Source organism: Crinia signifera, chromosome 1 (genome assembly GCF_055691185.1).
Source record: "Crinia signifera chromosome 1, ASM5569118v1, whole genome shotgun sequence".
NCBI classification, from domain to species: Eukaryota; Metazoa; Chordata; class Amphibia; order Anura; family Myobatrachidae; genus Crinia; species Crinia signifera.
Genome location: NC_139217.1, coordinates 251,907,947 through 251,926,960, shown reverse-complemented (window position 1 = coordinate 251,926,960; position 19,014 = coordinate 251,907,947). Strand labels below are relative to the sequence as shown.

The window sequence follows — 19,014 nt, the reverse complement described above, 5'->3', positions numbered from 1 at the left end:
TCACTTTACAGAGTGCCTTGGTGGGATGCATGAGCTCTGGTAGCTGGAAAACAATGTAGTGGCAAGTTGTAGCAGGTAAAGAAACAGATGAGTGAACAGATTCATCTAGATTTTAAACATTCACTGCTGGTGACTCAGTATGGAAATGAATCACTATTTTGCAAATCATTTGCACGCCCTAGAGTTTTGAAAGCCTATTCCTCCACTTACATGTTCATTGTAACCAATAATACTTTAACACTGGCACACCTATTAGTTCTATGGCGGCTGCTCCAGTAATAATAATAAACAAAATCCTTTTCCATACTTTACTAGTTTATACAGTACACAGTGTAATTAAAAGCAGGCAGCATGCTCCTCTCCCAAATTCTAGATTTGCCCCAATGATAAACTTATTGGCCTGGTTTTGACAGGAGTCTTCTGTCACAGTGAAAAGCAGAGCAGGAATAGTGCGTCTAGGAAGGTGGAGGTGGGGAATTGAATGGAACAACAACTTGTCCACCTCTCCCAGAAGAAACATCTTGGTGCAAGTAATCACTGTGACTCTCCCAAAACCCAAGGCTGTAGGAATATGGGGAAGTAACAATATTGTCATCTTTGCTAGGGGTCTCAGCCCCTGCCCATTGAACTTAAAGGTGAAGGAGAAATATCTCCATGTAGGCCAAGGCCCACAGGCTGTACTTTTTGGTCATGCCAGTGGGAGGTTTGAAGAGAAACCCACTGTACAGTAAGTTCCCTTATCGTGGGGAATGGAAACCCATTAACCCATAGGTCCGGATGCTCATCTCAGATTTACTGCACATGGAAAAAGGCTTGTTACTGTATAGCACGGGACATAAAAGTCTGAGGCTTCTAGTACTTTTCCTTGTGCGGTGATTTCAATGGCAAATTTAATCCAGCCCTTAATGGCATATTCAATTAAATGATAAGGTTCTGGAAATATTAGATAATAACATGTGAAAATTCTTAGTTTTTTTCTCTATGTTCTGCAAGTAAAAACTAACAAGTACTCCTGACTGGATTGTTACGAAATCCCAGCGGCCAAAATCCTGACAAGGGGGAGGGGGGGGGGGGGGGGGGAGGACAGGACACACGTGGATCACCCCCCCCTTGCGGGCTCGCTGCGCTCGCCATGCAGCGAGCCCGGTGTCTCGCTACGCTCAGCACACTAATTTAGTCTTCCTCTATGGGTGTCATAGACACCCAAAGAGGGAGAAAGTGTCGGGATTTCGGCGGTTGGGATTCCGGCTTCAGGATTCCGACCGCCGGGATTCTAACTGCATCCCCTCCTGACTGTAGTACTCACCTTGAATTAGTGATACATAATGCTTCCTGTAATGACAGTTTTATTAATCAGTAAATACAACTTAAACATACTATCAGGCAAAATAAATCAAAGTGTAGTGTTGTCTTTAGGCGCTAGAGCGGCTAATAGACTAAAAGCAATATGTATCAGCAGCCACCAGGAAGGAGGTATGCCAGCCTCCAAAACACAAAAAGGTACTAAACACAAGTTTATTCATATTGCCACCTAATTGAATTTTAGTGTGCACATGCCCTGAACATTTTTGTACAGTATAAACCTTTTACATGGTTCTCCATACATTAATAAATTCCATCTTATTCATAGTGTCTGTTAAACAAATGTAATAGATTGATGTTTTTTTTTATTACCCCTGGGAAGTTTAAATATTTTATATTGTGCTTAATAAAAATTGTTATATACAATCTTGTGGCATATGTATTAAATCGCCACCTAGTCCGTGTGTAAAGAAAATCTAATCTATTACAACCCCCCCCCAAGTTCTACATATTGTACAGTATTTTGATACTAACTTATAGTCTAAAGCAGCATTATCTGGCAGCAATAAAATGAGAAAGTACAGAAACCAATGAACTATGTCTAAGCACATGTAAATCATATTGACTGTAAATACTCACCAGCAGGGCCATCTACTGTTCTGCCTTTCTTTACCTAACAACATCATCCCTTCCTTATTGTATTCTTTTCACCTGTGTCCATTAACTGTGTAGCGTTCATTCTAGCACCCGCCATCTTTTTTTTTCTTTAACCCACCCTGGTGTGTCACTGTCTGCTGTAGTGCTTCTAACACAATGTGGTCTGTATATTAGAACTGATATGCAAACCAGACCTGTGCTAGAAACACCACAGCAGACAGCGACACTCCAGGCAGGGAAGAGGAACTGCATGGATTTTAAAAGATGGTGGGTGCTAGAATGAACACTCACTGTGGTGAAGACTCAACCAGCATTTACTACATTTACTGTATTTGCAGCTCTGTAGTTATTGACTTAGATAAATCTTTTGGCCTGTACATTTGTAAGCTATCTTCAAATAAAGAAAATAAAAACCAGGAAACAAAAAAATTGACAGACATTGATTTAATGCACAATTAAATTAAAATTACAGTTTCATACAACTGAAAAGACTTTCATGATGGAAAGCGGTCTTAAAAATATCACGAGAAATAAGAAATGATGAATGAAAATTAAAACCAAAATAAAAAGGAGATTTGATTGAAAGAAAAACAAAACTAAAAAAAAAAACAATCCCCAAAAAAATAAAATAAAAGCAGCAATTGCAATAATGGTTGCTGACCGCTGAAAAGGAAAATTATGATAATATTCTCTTCCAAAGAATAATCGCTATTAAACTTGATAACAACGTGGGTGTATCAAGCAGCATGTGGTAAGACAACTTGTAGTCGGACGCAGTTGTTTGACAGTGCATTAATGGTGTAGAGACCGTATTGAAACTGACATCACCAACTTCCCTTTCCGCCTTTCTTTTTCTTTTGCTGCTGCTTCTTCTTTGTTCCAGCAGCTCCCATTGGTTTCTGGTGTCTAGGTGGTATGACATTGCTTGTAGATGATGAGGGAGCATTTGTAGCTGCCATGCCAGGTCTTGGAGATGTTGGGGGACTGCTGGCTGTTTTACTTGCATCGCTAAAATATGATAAATGATACACATGAATAATCTGGAAAAAGCAAATCAACTTACACATTGCGCTAGCCAATAAAAATGAAAAAGGCAAATTTTAGATGTTAAATTTTTTTTGTGTACAGATTACTCTATAGGTTCAGATTTTAGGTTTAGAAGCATTTTTTCTAGAATTCCAATAGGTGATCATTGTTACAACAATTTAGCAACATGTAATATGCACTGTACATTAGGTCTGATGGGGAACTGAACGCAAGTCACTTGTAATCATTGTATGTACAAACCTAAACGTGGCTACTTGCCCGTGTGCAGAGTTGTACACATCAATGCTCCCTCCTCCCTTCTATGCACTTGGGGCCTGATTCAAAAAGATTCACTAGGCTGTGTACGTGCACAGTCTAGTGAACAGGTAAACACTGCCTTAACATGTAAGGAGAGGTGTATGCGAACACATCCCCTTGCAGGCGGCTGAATGGAGAATTTGTTTGATGGTCTCTGACCATCAAATGATTTATGCAGCCTTCAGTCTCAACACTTACTTTTCAGATGGCCGCTGTACTCCAGATTTGGGTGGGCACTGACATGTGACGTCAGCGGCCCGCCCCAAATAGGCACTGACACGCCTGTGTTCCAAGGGGAATGCCCAGCGTTTTTATTGGGACTCCCATAAAATGCTTGCCATTGCCCTGCCCACCCCCCTTCCCATCCCCTCACAGTGTGAACAGCTCGGCGAGTGTGACACTAGCTGAAGGCATTTGCACATGTGCAGACAATAGAAAATGGGGCCAAATTTGGACCCAAACGAACGGGCACCTTGGTTTTTTAGTAATCTATATGCACTTGTACCAGCCCTATCCTTCGAGTATGATATCTGTATGAAAACAGGCGTATCCACATTATACTATAATTCCACCATCACTAAGCTTACATGTGAACACCAGGTTGCCACCAAGTTAAGTATTTGGAAGCAGTGGATGTACAAAACTGGTGCAGCAGCTGTGGTTATTTTGTACAGACACTCCCACTGATGCCCAACGATGTGCCGCTTGAATAAAAAGACATAACATTGGTGCGGAGAATGCGCAAGGAAGCCACCAGAGCCTTTGCAATTCCAAGTGGTGGGCTAATACACCCAAAACAGTTGCAATACACCTGCATTTTTGTAGCCACCCATATCTTCTCAAAATGAGCACAACCAGTAACACATTTTATGAATAAATACCACTTACACTGTTACATTTGTGTGCAGTGCTACGAACTCATGTGCAGTACAAAAAAAAATAAAAAAATTGCTCAACTGCACAAACGTCATCATTGCGTCCACCTCTGAATCAGGTCCTATGTGTTGAAAAGGTTTTGGCTGGACAAAAAGACCCTGAGTATATTCAAACCTCAATAAGTTTGCCGCTAAATGTAAAGCAGTGATCAGATAGAAGGCTGGTTCAGCTCCTGATGGTTCCATTAAATTGAAAACTAGGCTATAACGCCCCTCTTTGATTTGTTGCTATGAGCTACAGCAGGTGCATTATTTGTACTACATAATATACCTGAGAAACACATTCCTAGATTAGAAAATGTATTTGTGAATATACCTCTCCAGAGCAGTGCAAACCATACGTCCTACTTACAATTCAGCAGTTGCAGCTGCTGTGGCACCCTGGGTCCCTTTGCCTATCTGTTCCTTCTTTTTTCCCTTCTTCTTTCCACGGTAGTATGATCGTTCTCGCATGGGTAGCCATCGTTCGGGATCTGGGGTATCTTTGGGATCACAATTCTTGGGTAATTTGCCTGTGTAAGCAAAGTCAGGGATTTGGTGATCTTTAGAGTTCAGGTATGTAATAACATCAGCATAGGTATTGTTTACATGTTTATCCATAGGGTTGCTGCCATACACCTGTCTACATTTAAAATGAGTGAATGCAGCACAGGGTAACACACCACAGGTGGATAAAAGCACAGGATTTTCATCTTGGCCATGTAATACAGATTTCCAATTATAAACATTAAATCATATATGAAGGGTGACCTCACTAGTATGTTGCTCATACTCTATATCCCTATGTGGGTGAATTGCATCTTCTTCCTGCACTTGTTTATATAGTGGACCTATTTTGGCAGATGGGTCTAGAATTGCTGTTCCACTACTCTCATGGGGTGGGCACCACATGACCGCCTCTGACATGACATTTATTACCTAGCGACAGAAACAAAGACTTTAATACAACTATTATAACTGGTTGTGTGACAGATCAACTGGAAAGCATTATGTTCTTTTACATGGAACATGGTTTATAAAAAAAAAAGTCAGTCATGTGTATATATATATATATATATATATATATATATATATATATATATATATATATATATACACATACACATACATACACACACACACACACACACACACACACAATCATATATGGATGCATTTTTGGCCAATAAGGGAATCCTATAGATATGACTTTCTCAAGTCAGTAGTTACAGGTTAGATGGGTTGAACTCGATGGACTAACGTCTTCTTTCAGCCTTAATTACTATCTTAGTATGTATGTATGTATGTATGTATGTATGTATGTATGTATGTATGTATGTATGTATGTACCTTTTTTCTTTTTCTTCTTTTTCTTAAGATCCACTTGTCTGTACACCATTTGAAAAAAAAAAAAAAAAAAAAGCCATAGAATTATAAATGTTCTTCTTTACATGCCATTATTAAATGTTAGTTTTTTTATATAATATAAAGCAGCAGCTGCTGCATTAGAACTGGATAGTATATCTTGCATCATAAGCATGACAATTTTGTTGTCAGAGTATAACAAACTATCCACATGTCTGCTTTGGGTAGACATTGAAATGCGTGGCTTCTATGGACCACAGAATAAATGATGGGTATCAGAGCAATAGAGGGGTTGGCATGGCAACAGTACATGGATACCTTTCCCATTTAGACACTATCGGTGCAGGCTTCCTCAATGTGCTTACATTTCCTCCAGATAGTCCAAAGTATGGTAGGCAAGTAGGATTCTTTGCATGTTTGTTTCTGTGTGGCAGGTAATTTAGAACGGAAATTCCAATGAATAGTGATAATGATCAATATTCTCTGGAAATGTGCTTGAATGTGCAATACAAACAAAAGATCAGAATACCGTGACCGTAAATCACTTGCATGGCCAACTTGTCCAAGGTGACAGTTTTGTAAAATATTTGTTCATAAATCAATTGTAGCAAACCCAGGATGTATAAACACCGTGCTAGGTAATTTTGCCCATGGCTAATTTTGTACAATTGAAGCAATATAGACCACGTATTAAAAATGGTTCTTAAACTATATGGATATGAAATATGCACTCTAATGTCAAGGCCAAAAAGCTTTTTGCACCTTCAGTAAAGATATACATTTTATGTGCCACAATAAAGATCCAAATGGGAACACACGACCGCAAACGCTCTACATGTGGCCTATTCACAGTTTACCTTACTGGGAGCGAAGCAAGAATTGTCTGCCAGAGTAAATTACAGACAATTAAGATATGTAAAATGGTAAAAGGAAATCTACACAATTTTAGGCAGTTTTAAAATATGTAATAGCTCTTCATGGAGGAACCTATGTGTTTCACTTCACAGCAGTATACTCGTATATTCTAGTGGTTTCATGACAAGTTGTGACCATTATTTGACCTTGGGGTCTTCATTTAAGTTAATGTGATAATTTCAACATACCCTTGTTCTTTGGCTTGTTCGCCAGCCACCTTGGCTGCCTTTTTCCGGATAAAAGTAGCGCCAGCTGAATTTTCTAAGGCGTCCACATCCACTTTTAAACGCATAGTGTCAGAAGGCGGCAAATGTTCACTAAGACTGAATTTCTGATGTAAGGAAAGGAACATGTACATCCTGAATGTTTCCTATTAGAGATTTGACTTACACAGAAACAAATAAAAACATCTATTTTAGAAGAAACAAATAAAAACATCTATTTTAGAATAAACAAACATCTCTATGAATTAATAAATGTTACCAAAAAGTTAAATATACTTCTAAATAGAATCGTGAAAACCGAAAAGTAAAAATAATTAATCCGACCTCGGTATACAGACTTTAAATTGCCCAACAGTTGGGATCCTGACTGTAATGGGCTTTTCTCCCTGTTGGGGGTCCACCACCCACATAAAGGCAGAACAAAACCTTTGGTGGGCGCAGCAATCAGCGGATCCCACCAGGGTTTTTTTTCGCTCGTCTCCCTGTCGGGATTCCGATGCCGGTATACTGACCATCGTAATCCCGACCGTTGGCCATTAATACCACACCCGAAAAAGGATACACTTTTGCTTTGTTAGCATCCACAATAGAATATGCAGAGATGAGCTGTGCCAAAGTATGAATATCCCTGGGGTTCTGTCTGTAACCAAATAAAGGAATGATTACTGCATTGCTTAACTTAATCAATTTAAAAAGCCAAAATAGAAAAAAGTAACAAGAACCCACTTCCATAGTTGCTCAAGGTCATTGACTGCCTCCTTCTTTCTTCCATGTTTTAATTTGAAGTTGGAAGCTTCTCTTATTAGAGACAAGTGTGTTGGAGAATTTGGCTGTCATAAAAAAATAGTGTATAATTCATATTTTTATATTTTTACAACTTACTAGCAATATCAGGTTTGTTGATTCTTTTCACAACAACTTTTTTAATTCATATTAGAGTTATACAAATGTCCTGCTAGATGCTACATTAGGATATAAAATAATCTTTTAACACACGCTATAAATTGGTTGCCAGGTTTACAATTCCAAAGCATTGTCAATCTCCATTGCTAATGATCAGTCTATGGCAGAGTAAGGTGTGGGCTTATTTGGGGATTCTAAAAACTGCATATGGCTACTACATTTGGGAAGCTGTCATTTTATATTCCATGTTGTGTCCTGGAGCCTTATTAATCTTTGGCAATTAAGGATTGCCATAGTCTAAACCAGGCATGTCCAACGTTGGCCCCCCAGATGTTTTAAAACTACACATCCCAGCATGCTTTGCCACAGTTTTGCTATTAGAGAATGCTAAAACTATTGCAAAGCATGCTGGGATGTGTAGTTTCACAACATCTGGAGGGCCAACGTTGGACATGCCTGGTCTAAACTATAGGTGAACTTTACAGTAAGCTTGTTTTTGCAGGGTGCTGCGTCCTGCCCGTTGTATAAACTACTAATTGCGCCCTACCCCTCCCTGCACTCAGACGCCCGGCAACTAATTGCGTAACAATGATTATTGCGGCATTGCCAGGCCGGGAGAGGGATGGCGTAGGCATGTATTCCTCGGCGGGCGGGAGAGGAAGGGAGGTCCATGGCTGGAGCAGTGGGAGCTGGATACTGCCCTTGGACTGGACATGCAGCTCCCGGCCGCCGCTTGCACACAGTGGCTGCGGGCACCAGCAGTTTAACCTTTAACCCCCTGGGCAATGAGCATTTAACCCTCCGGGCAATGAAAATGTAAACTTCCCCTGCAAGGAGCATTTAACCCTCCGGGCAATGAAAATGTAAACTTCCCCTGCAAGGAGCATTTAACCCTCCGGGCAATGAAAATGTAAACTTCCCCTTTTAAGCCACTGGACAATGAGCATGAAATCTCCCAGCTATTCCAGCTGCCCCCACACTGCACTGACATGCCGCTACTCAGTGGTCAGCTTCCTGCCCTAAAAAGTCCTAGAGTGAACACTAGGTGACTAAACTTTTTGTATACATTGATGTTGTTCTTCTGAAACTCTATACCAGGAATCTGCATAATTACTTATATTATATATGTGTATGGACCATACTTCCTCGCATTTAGACAACCCCCAAAGTCATGCTATCTTCAAATGCAGAGCATCTCCAAAAAAAAAACATATTTTCCTCATACAAAAAAGCTTAAAAAAGTGATTAAGTAGAAAGTAATAACCAGTCAATCAGCTCCTGCCTGCCATGTCACAGGCTGAGCTTGAACAATGGCAGTTAGGAGCTGATCGGCTGATTTTTCATCACTCTGCACTTTATCACTTTTTGAAGCTTGGTGTATCTGTCGGCTCTGGCAGATACCTAGTGTAAAATCATAAGGCTGGCTTTTTTTTTTTTGTAACACCAAACAAAGTGTCAATAACATCAGCAAATTTAATAATATAAATAATGTGTACAAATACATCTATGCTTGTAATGGAAAAACAGCAGTTAACATATACTTCTTTTTATGCACTACCCAAATCTCTCAGAATAAAGCCCCATACACACTAGGTGATTTACCTTACAACATCGCCCAAAAACGGGTGCTGTTCACATTAGTATGGACACAAAGTCGTTAAAGATGCGTGATATCTACTGAACATGCCGGTCAATTTAGCAATATAACCAAACGACCCGCAAGTTCAGTGTTTACAAGATTGGCTGCGGCTGTGTACTGTGCATGGGGCTTTAAATCTATCATTGTCTTATTATTAACAAGAGCCGCACCAGATTAACAATAGGACGGATGGAGCTACAGCTCCAGGCCTCCACAAAAAAAATAATCTTTTCACCATGAAAACATAAAGATCACCAGCTGGCCACATGGTTGCCTATAAATCATTAGAATGAACATTGCATTTATTTTCTACATTTTACTTATATATGCCAGATGTAACAAGCTTCAAAAAGTGATAAATTGGAGTGAGAAGTAACCACACTATACACTAATGTTGACCCCTATAAACACAGAGAGCAATAACCGGAGTTGCTCAGTCTGCTGTGACATTAGCAATAAACCGGTTAAGGCGCCATTTTAAACGGGGCCTCAGCCAAGTTGGACCCATGTACAAAATGCCAGGTTCTACCCAGCATTGCAGTGTGAAAGGTGAATAAATGAACAAATCACTTACTTGGTTTTCTTGGTACCAGCTAATAGCCTGGTTGAATACTTCTATGGCACTGTCAATATCTTCATCATGGCTGTGCATGGTAACCAATGCAGACACCTGCACATTTTACATACAAATAGAATGAAAGCAGAACTTTAAGACAGTGATAAAGGAAACAAATGGCTGCATTAATACAAATTCAATTCCTCAAAATTAAGAACATATGTAAGTAATAAATTACACACAGATGTGTTACAAGCTATAAAGTATAGATTAATAGATTTGGACAAAAAGGTGGCTTAACAATCAACTTGTCCACACTTTGCACAGTACCTGCTAAACCACACCCCGCAGAGGAGGTAGAAAATAACTTTGCAAACTCTTTCCAAAGCCATGCTTCCCCTTCCCAAGAAATCCATTGGAAGGGTGTTTAAGTTCTAGTCTACCTCTTTATTTTTTTATTACCGTTACATAGTTGGGATGAAATTATCATAGATTCTATGTTGCTAAAGTTCTAACTCACTAAATAACCAGGCGCTAGTAAGTAAATTCTTATTAAATATATATATAAAAAAAATGACTTAACAGATACAGTCACACAATTGTGCCTGTGGTAGCATACTTTAAAATGAGCATTTTGTTATCCATAAGAAAAACCAAGAGAACCACCAATACCAACAAATTGTGTGGCTACTGCGCTCAAAAATTGGCATGACTGAAATTAACCAAAGCACACATGAAGCTACATAACATTTTAACCCGTAAAGTTGAAGTACAATATTATAAATACATATTAAACCACTGAATTGCTAATTAACAATACATTTGCATAAAACATATTTGAATGGACCAAATAGTATATTCTTAAGGTCTGAATAATTCCATCCACAAGATATATAATATCCTCTATATCAGAGTCTGCTTAGAAGTACCGATGTATAATGAAAGCAGGTTAAAAGATTAAACAAGATAAGGAGGTGGGGGCGTGGCCACGGCAGGACGTGAGTAAGGGCACGGGATCGAGCTCCCCTGTGTCTGCTGCTGCTTATGATGTCTTCCCCTATGCTCGTTTGAGCCTCCCCGATTCCGAGTGACCCAGCCTGGGGAATATTGTCCTTATTCGCCCCTGTGCCCCGTGGAATAATCGCATCCTTAGAGGGCTGGGACGCGCGAGAGAAAACGGAGAACGCGGGGTGGTTTGTGTGAGATTGTGCCGCCGGTGGACGTGGAGACCGGCAGAGACAGAGCGCTCCCCTTCAGCTTCCCCGCTTCCTGTCTGCCCGGGCGCGGGTGAGTGACGCGGCGCCGGGCGATACAGAACTGACGGAGTGCTGAGAGCGTCTGCCGCGAGGTAGCCGGGCATCACGCCGTAATACAGCACAGCCCCAGCAGCCGGAGGGTCCTGGAGCGGAGAGTCGGAATACTCCTCTTCCCCCCCGCCATCTCCTGTTAGCCTGGACACGGGTGTGAGACGTGTGCCGGCTCATGCAGGGCTAGAGCGGGTAAGGGGCTGGCTAATTGTGTAAAGCTCCAAGATCCCCATTACCGCACCCGCAGTACAAGGTGGATGGGAAGATTGCAGCATACTTAAAATACGTGCTGGATATCCTCTGCCTCTATTCAAGTAACGGAGAGACGGCTGGTGAAGGTAAAGCCAAATAACGTTTTCAACTTTTATTGACTGCATATATAAAAGTTATATACCCAGCTGGGTGGACTGCTGTGAAACGCTGGGAAGGGATCCTGACGGGCCCCAGAGGCTGTGTGGTGGCCAGGTGAAACATTGGTGCCTTGTACAGGACTATACTTGTGGTGGTGTTTGTGTTTATCACTGGTGGGGCACGTGTAGACAGCTTGCCTAGGAAATTGGGAGAAAAAAAAAAAAAAAAAAAAACTGTGACTATCTCCTGAAGATGGGAAAAACGGGACAAAGTGCGGTGGCCACACAGCTAGAGAAATATGCCAGACAGCAGGCAGGCAGTAGCTCACAAACCAGTACCCCGCTCACCACTCCGGTGAAAGAGAGCAAATCCCAGCAGCCCCCTGAGGTGACTCTGCAGCAGGTGCTGGAGGCTATAAATACTTGTGAGACTCAACTTTTGGAACAGATTAATAAAGTGCAAAGCGATATTATGCTTCTAAGGGACGATGCAAAAAAAAATTCGGGAGAGAGTCACGGAGACGGAAACTAGGATAGGGGCATTGGAAGACACGGTTACACCCCTGCAGTCTCAAGTTAAAATTCTAACGGGACAGATGTCTGATATGCGCCACAAAATGTCCGACATTGAAGGCAGGCTTAGGCGTAATAATGTGCGCTTTATTGGGTTTGAGGAAAAAGCAGAGGGGAATGCCCCAGAAAAATTCCTGGAGGGATGGCTGTTACAAAAATTTGGGGATAAGGCCTTTTCGGCACAATTTGCAATAGAAAGAGCACACCGTATCCCAGGTCGGCCGTCTCCCCCAGGGGGTCCCCCTCGTACCCTGATAGCAAAATTTTTGCATTTTAAAGATCGGGACTCAATCCTCAGGTTGGCAAGGGACAAAGAAGATCTCAAATTCAATGGCAAGAAGATTTCGACCTATCCAGACTTCCCTATTGAAGTGCAAAAGGATCGAGCCAAGTTCAGAGACATTAAGACCCGCCTCAGAGAACTTGATCTTAAATACTCAATGTTATACCCATCAAAATTAAGGGTCATTGCGGATGATGGTACAAAGTTTTTCTTCTTTCCAGAAGAGGCAGCACAATGGCTGGATAGTGCATATCCGGGCAGAAAACAAGTATTATCTAATGTGGCCAGATAGATTCCTGTTGGGGCTATATGTATATTGGCCTAGAGGCAGATATTGGGTGTAACAGGGTCCGATATACTTGTCTAAATTACATTATATGTGTCAGCGAAAGGCTCGAGTACTTGAATTGGGGGGTGGGGGGGACGGGGTAAAGTAATTAAAAAGGTATCATTGAAAGCAGGAAAGCAGACACGGGGGGGCAGGAACGGGCCTCGGTGGTGGTCATTAGTTTTTTGCCTCTGGTGTCTCTATAACGGGATAAGGTGGTGGTAGGGGGATAGGTATGCCTAGGGGGAGAGGTTATACAGGGTGGGGGAGGGGGGGGGGTAAATGTATGTGTAAGTTTATGTATGTTCCTGGAGTTTCATGGCCCGGACCAAGGCCCCCAAAGGGCCCTACGAATTGTAACATGCCTAAAAAGTCCCTGATGAATCCTTATAGATTAGAACGAAATATTATGGTATATATAAGTAATAGTGTGTCATGGTTAAGATATTGACCTGGAACGTCAGGGGGCTGAATGAGAAAGTAAAAAGAGCTCTTGTACTCAAACAGTGTAAAACAATGCAGGCAGATATTATCTGCCTGCAAGAAACCCATTTAACTAAAGAAAGGACGGTCTCCTTAAGGCGGCCCTGGATTGGCTCGTCATACCATGCTACCTTTTCCTCAGGTTCAAGAGGGGTAACAATTATGGTGAGGAAAGCCTTGGTATTTGAATGCAGAAGGGTGAAGATTGACGCAGGGGGAAGATATATATTTTTGGAGTGTAGTATAGAACAAGTACGTATATGTCTTCTCGCCGTGTACACCCCCCCCCTTTTTCGTATGAAGTGTTAAAAGGGGCGGTAGAGTTTGCAGCACAGTACCCTGACAACATGGTCTTATGCTTAGGAGATTTCAATAAAGTCCTGGCACCTAGACTAGACAGGTGGAATAGATCGGAGGAGGAGATATCTAGGGAGGGAACTAGGTTCGCAGAATTTATGAGGGAAGTGGGCTGGAGGGATCCGTGGCGGCTTAGAAACCCAGAGATTCAACAATTTTCCTGTTATTCTTCTGCGCATAAAGTATTCTCAAGAATAGATATGGTCTTGGTTTCGGATGGGCTTCTTAATAAAATTACCCATGTAGAATATAAACCGCGTGGGATTTCAGACCATTCCCCCATTGTTATTCAACTGGACCTGACTATTCAGGTCGGCTTCCGGTATTGGAAACTTCAGCCCTTCTAGCTAGCCCAGATGGGAGAACAGGAAGAGCTAGAAAAAATTATAGAGGGTTTCATGAGGGATAACAAGGGGTCAACTCAAGCAGGGTACGTCTGGGATGCATGTAAGGCCTTTATACGAGGGGTCTTTATAAAAAAAATAGCTTTTTTGAAAAAGACACAGAGCCAGGGCGTTAGAACTGGAGGGAAGGATGTCAGCTCTGGAAAATGTGTTTCTTATAAGTAATTTGGATGAGGATAGAGCCGAATGGATGAGGGCACAGAATGAATGGCTGGTGTACTTGCAAGAAATAGCTTGCCGCAAGATGGCAATTGGGGCTCATAAATGGTACTCGGAAGCCGACCGGGCGGGGAAATTTATGTCATACCTAGTCAAGCAGGACAAGCCCTCTAATATCATCCCCTTAATCAGAAATGAAGCCGGAGTAACACTGACAGAAACCCCAAAAATTGTAGCAGAATTTGTGACATATTTTAAAGAAATTTATCAATCTAAACTACGCTGTAGTGACGAGGAAATAGAGGAGTACTTGGGCAAAATAGATATGCCTCGGTTGACTCCAGAAGCTAGGGAATATTTGGACTCTCCATTAACCCAGGAGGAAGTGGAGTTCGCTATAAAAACACTTAAGGGTAGTAAAGCGCCAGGGCTTGATGGGATCCCGGGAGAAGTGTACCAGAAATATATTAAAACATTAGGACCCCAATTGTTGGAGGTATTTCAGGATACATCAACAACAGGAACAATCCCCCCCTCAATGACAGAGGCTACAATAATCATGATTCCAAAGGGTGGTAAAGATCTAGCCCGGGTTGACTCCTTTAGACCAATCTCACTTATAACATCAGATGCAAAAATATATGCGAAGATCCTTGCGAATAGACTGAATCGGGTGATCAGTCAGATTATCCATCCCGATCAGACGGGTTTCATGGAGGGCAAGTCCACCATGATAAACTTACGCAGGGTCTTCACTTATATCCAAAGCATAGAGCAGAAGAAAGTGGATGCAGTCATAGCCTCCTTTGATGCGCATAAAGCGTTTGATTCGGTGGAGTGGAAGTTTTTATGGGGGGCAATGAAAGCATTTGGGATTGGTGAGGGGTTTATTAAACTAGTCGCCCGGTTGTATCAGAATCCGAGTGCACGGATGTCAATTAATGGATTCACATCCGCTCCATTTTCTCTATCCAGAGGTACACGGCAGGGGTGTCCTTTATCCCCTCTGCTGTTTGCAGTGGCGATGGAACCCCTGGCGTGTAAGCTGAGATATGCTTTGGAGGGAAGAGAGCTGGAAGGGGGTAGAGGAAATAATTTGGTATCATTGTACGCGGACGATCTTCTGGTCGGGCTGGCGAACCCTCAGGAAAATCTTCCGGTAGTAGTTGAGACTATACGAGTGTATGGGGAATACTCCGGACTCAGAATGAATTGGTCAAAATCCCACCTCTTGCAGATAAGTAAAAATAGTCAAGATGTACCGCACGTTAGCACTCAGTTACAGACAGTTGACAGGTTCAAATATTTGGGGATCTGGGTAGCTAGGGCACCATGGGATTTCATTCAGGATAATATTGTGCCGTTTATGGAAGAATTAAGGGTTAAATGTAGATGTTGGTCTAGGCTTCCAATTTCCCAAACGGGGCGTGTGAATCTAGTAAAAATGGTCATACTGCCCAAATACACATACATAATTCAGCAGTCTCCAGTATTTATAAGGGATGAATACTTTAGGAAAAATAAATAGTCTGGTGTCATCACTAATATGGCGGGACAAGAGGCCTAGAGTCAGGCTGGAGATTCTCTGCAGGGATGTGGATAAAGGGGGCCTCGCTCTGCCGGATTTTAAGGCCTATTATATGGCTGCACAAATTGTCCATCTATGCTCATGGATTCGGCATGAGGAAACCTCAAGGGAATTGATACATCTTATTGAAACGGTGGACCCGGGTTTCACACCCCTGCAGAGACTAATGGTGAAGGTTCTCCCCCGTAAAACTCCCCCAATAATTATACAGGCCGTTAAAGTATGGAAATGGGTGGGTAAAATAAGTAAGGCGGAGGGATTAGATCCAGACACGCCTGTGTTATCAATACAGACAGTTAAGGCTATTAAGGAACAACAAGGGAGAAGGCTATGGAGTGCTTATGGGATAGAAATACTGGGACAGCTTTATTATGAGGGAATATTGAAGTCCTTTGACCAGTTACAAAATGAATATGAGATCCCAAGAGAAATGTTCTTTAGGTTTCTGCAACTACGGAGTGCCCTGAACCAATTTAGTAGTGGTACGAGGGTGGACATTGAGGAGTCTCCATGTAAAAAATTTGTTAAACTACTAGGACCTGGCAAGCGATTATCCAAACTGTATAACTTCCTACACTCATTTGCTCAAATGGAGGAATTGGAGGGGGTACGGGATAAATGGACTGGGGATATGCCACAGTTGGATGAGCTAAGTTGGAAAGGGGCCCTATCTGTTCATAAATCAGCTACTAACTCAATAAGAGTACGGCAGGTACAGTTCAATATTCTGCATCGGATTTATATTACCCCAGTGAAGTTAAAAAGATTTAATGGGACAAAAACCGACAATTGCCCCAAATGTGGGGAAGGAGAGGCGGCTTTTTGGCACCTACTTTGGAGGTGTCAGGTGGTGGCCAGCTTTTGGGACAAGGTAATCCAAATTATGGTTCAGCTGGGAATCCCTAGAAGCCAATTAAATGAAGTGAATGTACTGTTAGGGGTCTGGAGGGAGGGAGCTATGTCACGTGATATGACGCAAATGGTTCGGAATCTATCCGCCCTAGCTAAAGTCATCGTGGCTAGATATTGGATGGCAGTTAAAGGTCCAGAGGTGGCAGAATGGTTGAATCTAGTAAACTCTACACATGATCATGAGAAATTTATATATGCATCTCGGGGGAACCGTCAGAAATTTCAAAATGTATGGGGGCACTGGCAAAGATCAATCTATTATAAAGTGACAAAAGGCAACTAACTACAAAAAACTTGAACTAGGGGCAGAGTAAGCCATAGTGAGGAGAGGGATAGAGGGGAGAGGGTAAGGGGAAATTTATAAGATAACAATAGAGTTAGAATCACGATGAGTGCTACAATATATTGAATGAGTAATCAATGCGTGAAGAATAAATAATTTAAAGGTATTATATGTGTTAAGGATATGAGAGATATACAGTATTGAATTTCACAAAAGAAATAAGTTTTTCTTTTTTATAGTAGGTGGTGGGTAAGATGGGGTGGGTTGGGTTTAGTTTGTGGGGAGGGAAAGAGCGGGGTAGGGTGGGAGGGGAGAAAGGGATAGGGTAGGAAAGGGGGGGTAAACAAGGGGAGGAGAATGATTAAAGATTGCAAAAATTCACAATGAACTGATAGATGGTTCGGAGCACATATTATATTTAATACACGTGTGATGGAGATATACTTTACTGATTGATGCGGATCGCATTTAGAGACGATAGGAGTCTTATCCATGTATGTGATCGTTGGTTATATATTTTTTTTTTGGTTCCGTTTCCCTTCTTCTTTTGAATCAATGAAATAAAGGGCATACTTCTGTGCAATAGAATAGGGCTTACAAAGAACGATGGTAATGGCTAATAGGTAGAGTGAGGAATTGGGGGCTAATGGGCTGGGGTAGGGATGGGAGGGGTGAAACGCAGGAACATGTATGTTATGTATTGTAGTGTTGTGTGATGTTAAAAAAAAAAAATGTATGCGAAATTTTATTGAAAATATGTGAAATTTTTTATATGTTGAATGTCGGAAAATATAAATAAAGACTTAATTAAAAAAAAAAAAAACAAGATAAGGAGGTAAAGGGAGCATTTAAAAATACATTTATGTGGTAATATTTGCTGATCAGCCTCCTGTTAATGTAGCAAACCCCACTCTTATTCTGTTCTTTTTTACACCTACAAACAGGGATTATATCCAATGTTCACAGATGTCGAATCCCGTATTCCACATGGAAGGCTGGAAATGCTGTCAGCAGCCACAGTGTTGGTAAGCTTGTAGCTCACCAACACTGTCCACAGGTATAACAAATGGTCGGCAGGCACAAAGGGGCGACAGATCTTAAGGTCGACAAGCACAAAAAGGTTGACACAAGTTTTTTTTTAGTCAAAACTTATGTGTTTGGTAATATGTAATCACCGTTGGTAGATACCATTATCCACACCATGCTTTAGCCAGTCATAGGCCCCATGGACAGTAGATGTGTTAACAGTGGTCAAGCAGACCTTCTGAACGGGATGCAGTTGATTTGCCGGCGGTCGGAATCCCGACACTGGAATCCCGACCGCCGAAATCCCGAAACTTTCTCCCTCCGTGGGTGTCCACGACACCCATAGAGGGAGAATAAAATAGCGTGCCGAGCGTAGCGAGGCACCGGGCCCGCTGCGTGGCGAGCGCAGCGAGCCCGCAAGGGGGGGCGATCCATGTCCCCCCCTTGTCGGGATTTCGGCGGTCGGGATTCCATTGTCGGGACTCCGACCGCCGGGAAATCGTATCGGATCCCTTCTGAACATGTTGACTAAATGCCTGTCATCCATATGGTGTTGACCTATACACTCTAGAATAGATCTATCATCCCGATTCCAGATTAATAAAATAATGTTTTCAAAGAGGTTGATGATCAGTGGTTAGGACCGATGTATTAATGCTAAACCACTGACAAATGTTTATCAATGGGCAGTCAAAATGAACACTAAATAAATTTTTTTAAAAACTGCATAGTAAATCTGCCCCTTCGGCCCTGTACACACTGGGTGATTCCACTGCGTGTACGATGTAGTGCATACACCCTGAACGATTTTGTTTAGTGAGGTCATTGAGACCTGCAGTCAGACACTATATTAGCAGATTGGGTGGGCTGGGGGTATTCATAATGACACACAGGAATGTGCATCGTTCGTAGCATACATACTATGCAATATTATAAATGATATCGCTCAGAAGGGTTCAAATTAGAGATATCATTTATTATATCGCCCAGTGTGTACACACCTAAGTCTCTTACCATGTATATCTCCTTTGTGCCACTGCAAGTTTTCGGATTCATATCATGTAGAATTCATTGCATTGCTATTATTCTATGGCACCTATGTAGGGTGATGCATTTTATGGATATTTGGAGGTAGAAATTGT

The 19,014-nt window shown here is 41.8% G+C and overlaps 1 protein-coding gene across 2 annotated transcripts in view; it reads right to left on the bottom strand.

The window, feature by feature from the left end:
- Positions 1–2,388: 2,388 nt before the first annotated feature.
- SRP72 (signal recognition particle 72) overlaps positions 2,389–19,014 on the bottom strand; it is a 38,040-nt gene continuing 21,414 nt past the window's right edge. Inside the window, exons 13-19 of one of the 2 annotated variants that reach the window (XM_083180104.1) lie at positions 9,838–9,933; positions 7,448–7,551; positions 7,284–7,361; positions 6,686–6,820; positions 5,568–5,605; positions 4,591–4,750; positions 2,389–2,967 (exon numbers count right to left, since the gene is read on the bottom strand). In XM_083180104.1, the coding sequence (XP_083036230.1) occupies positions 2,784–2,967; positions 4,591–4,750; positions 5,568–5,605; positions 6,686–6,820; positions 7,284–7,361; positions 7,448–7,551; positions 9,838–9,933 (795 nt within the window). In that variant the 3' untranslated portion in view covers positions 2,389–2,783. Of the gene's footprint in view, positions 2,968–4,590; positions 4,753–5,567; positions 5,606–6,685; positions 6,821–7,283; positions 7,362–7,447; positions 7,552–9,837; positions 9,934–19,014 lie in introns of those variants that run through there. The other variant, XM_083180109.1, reaches the window with a different exon arrangement.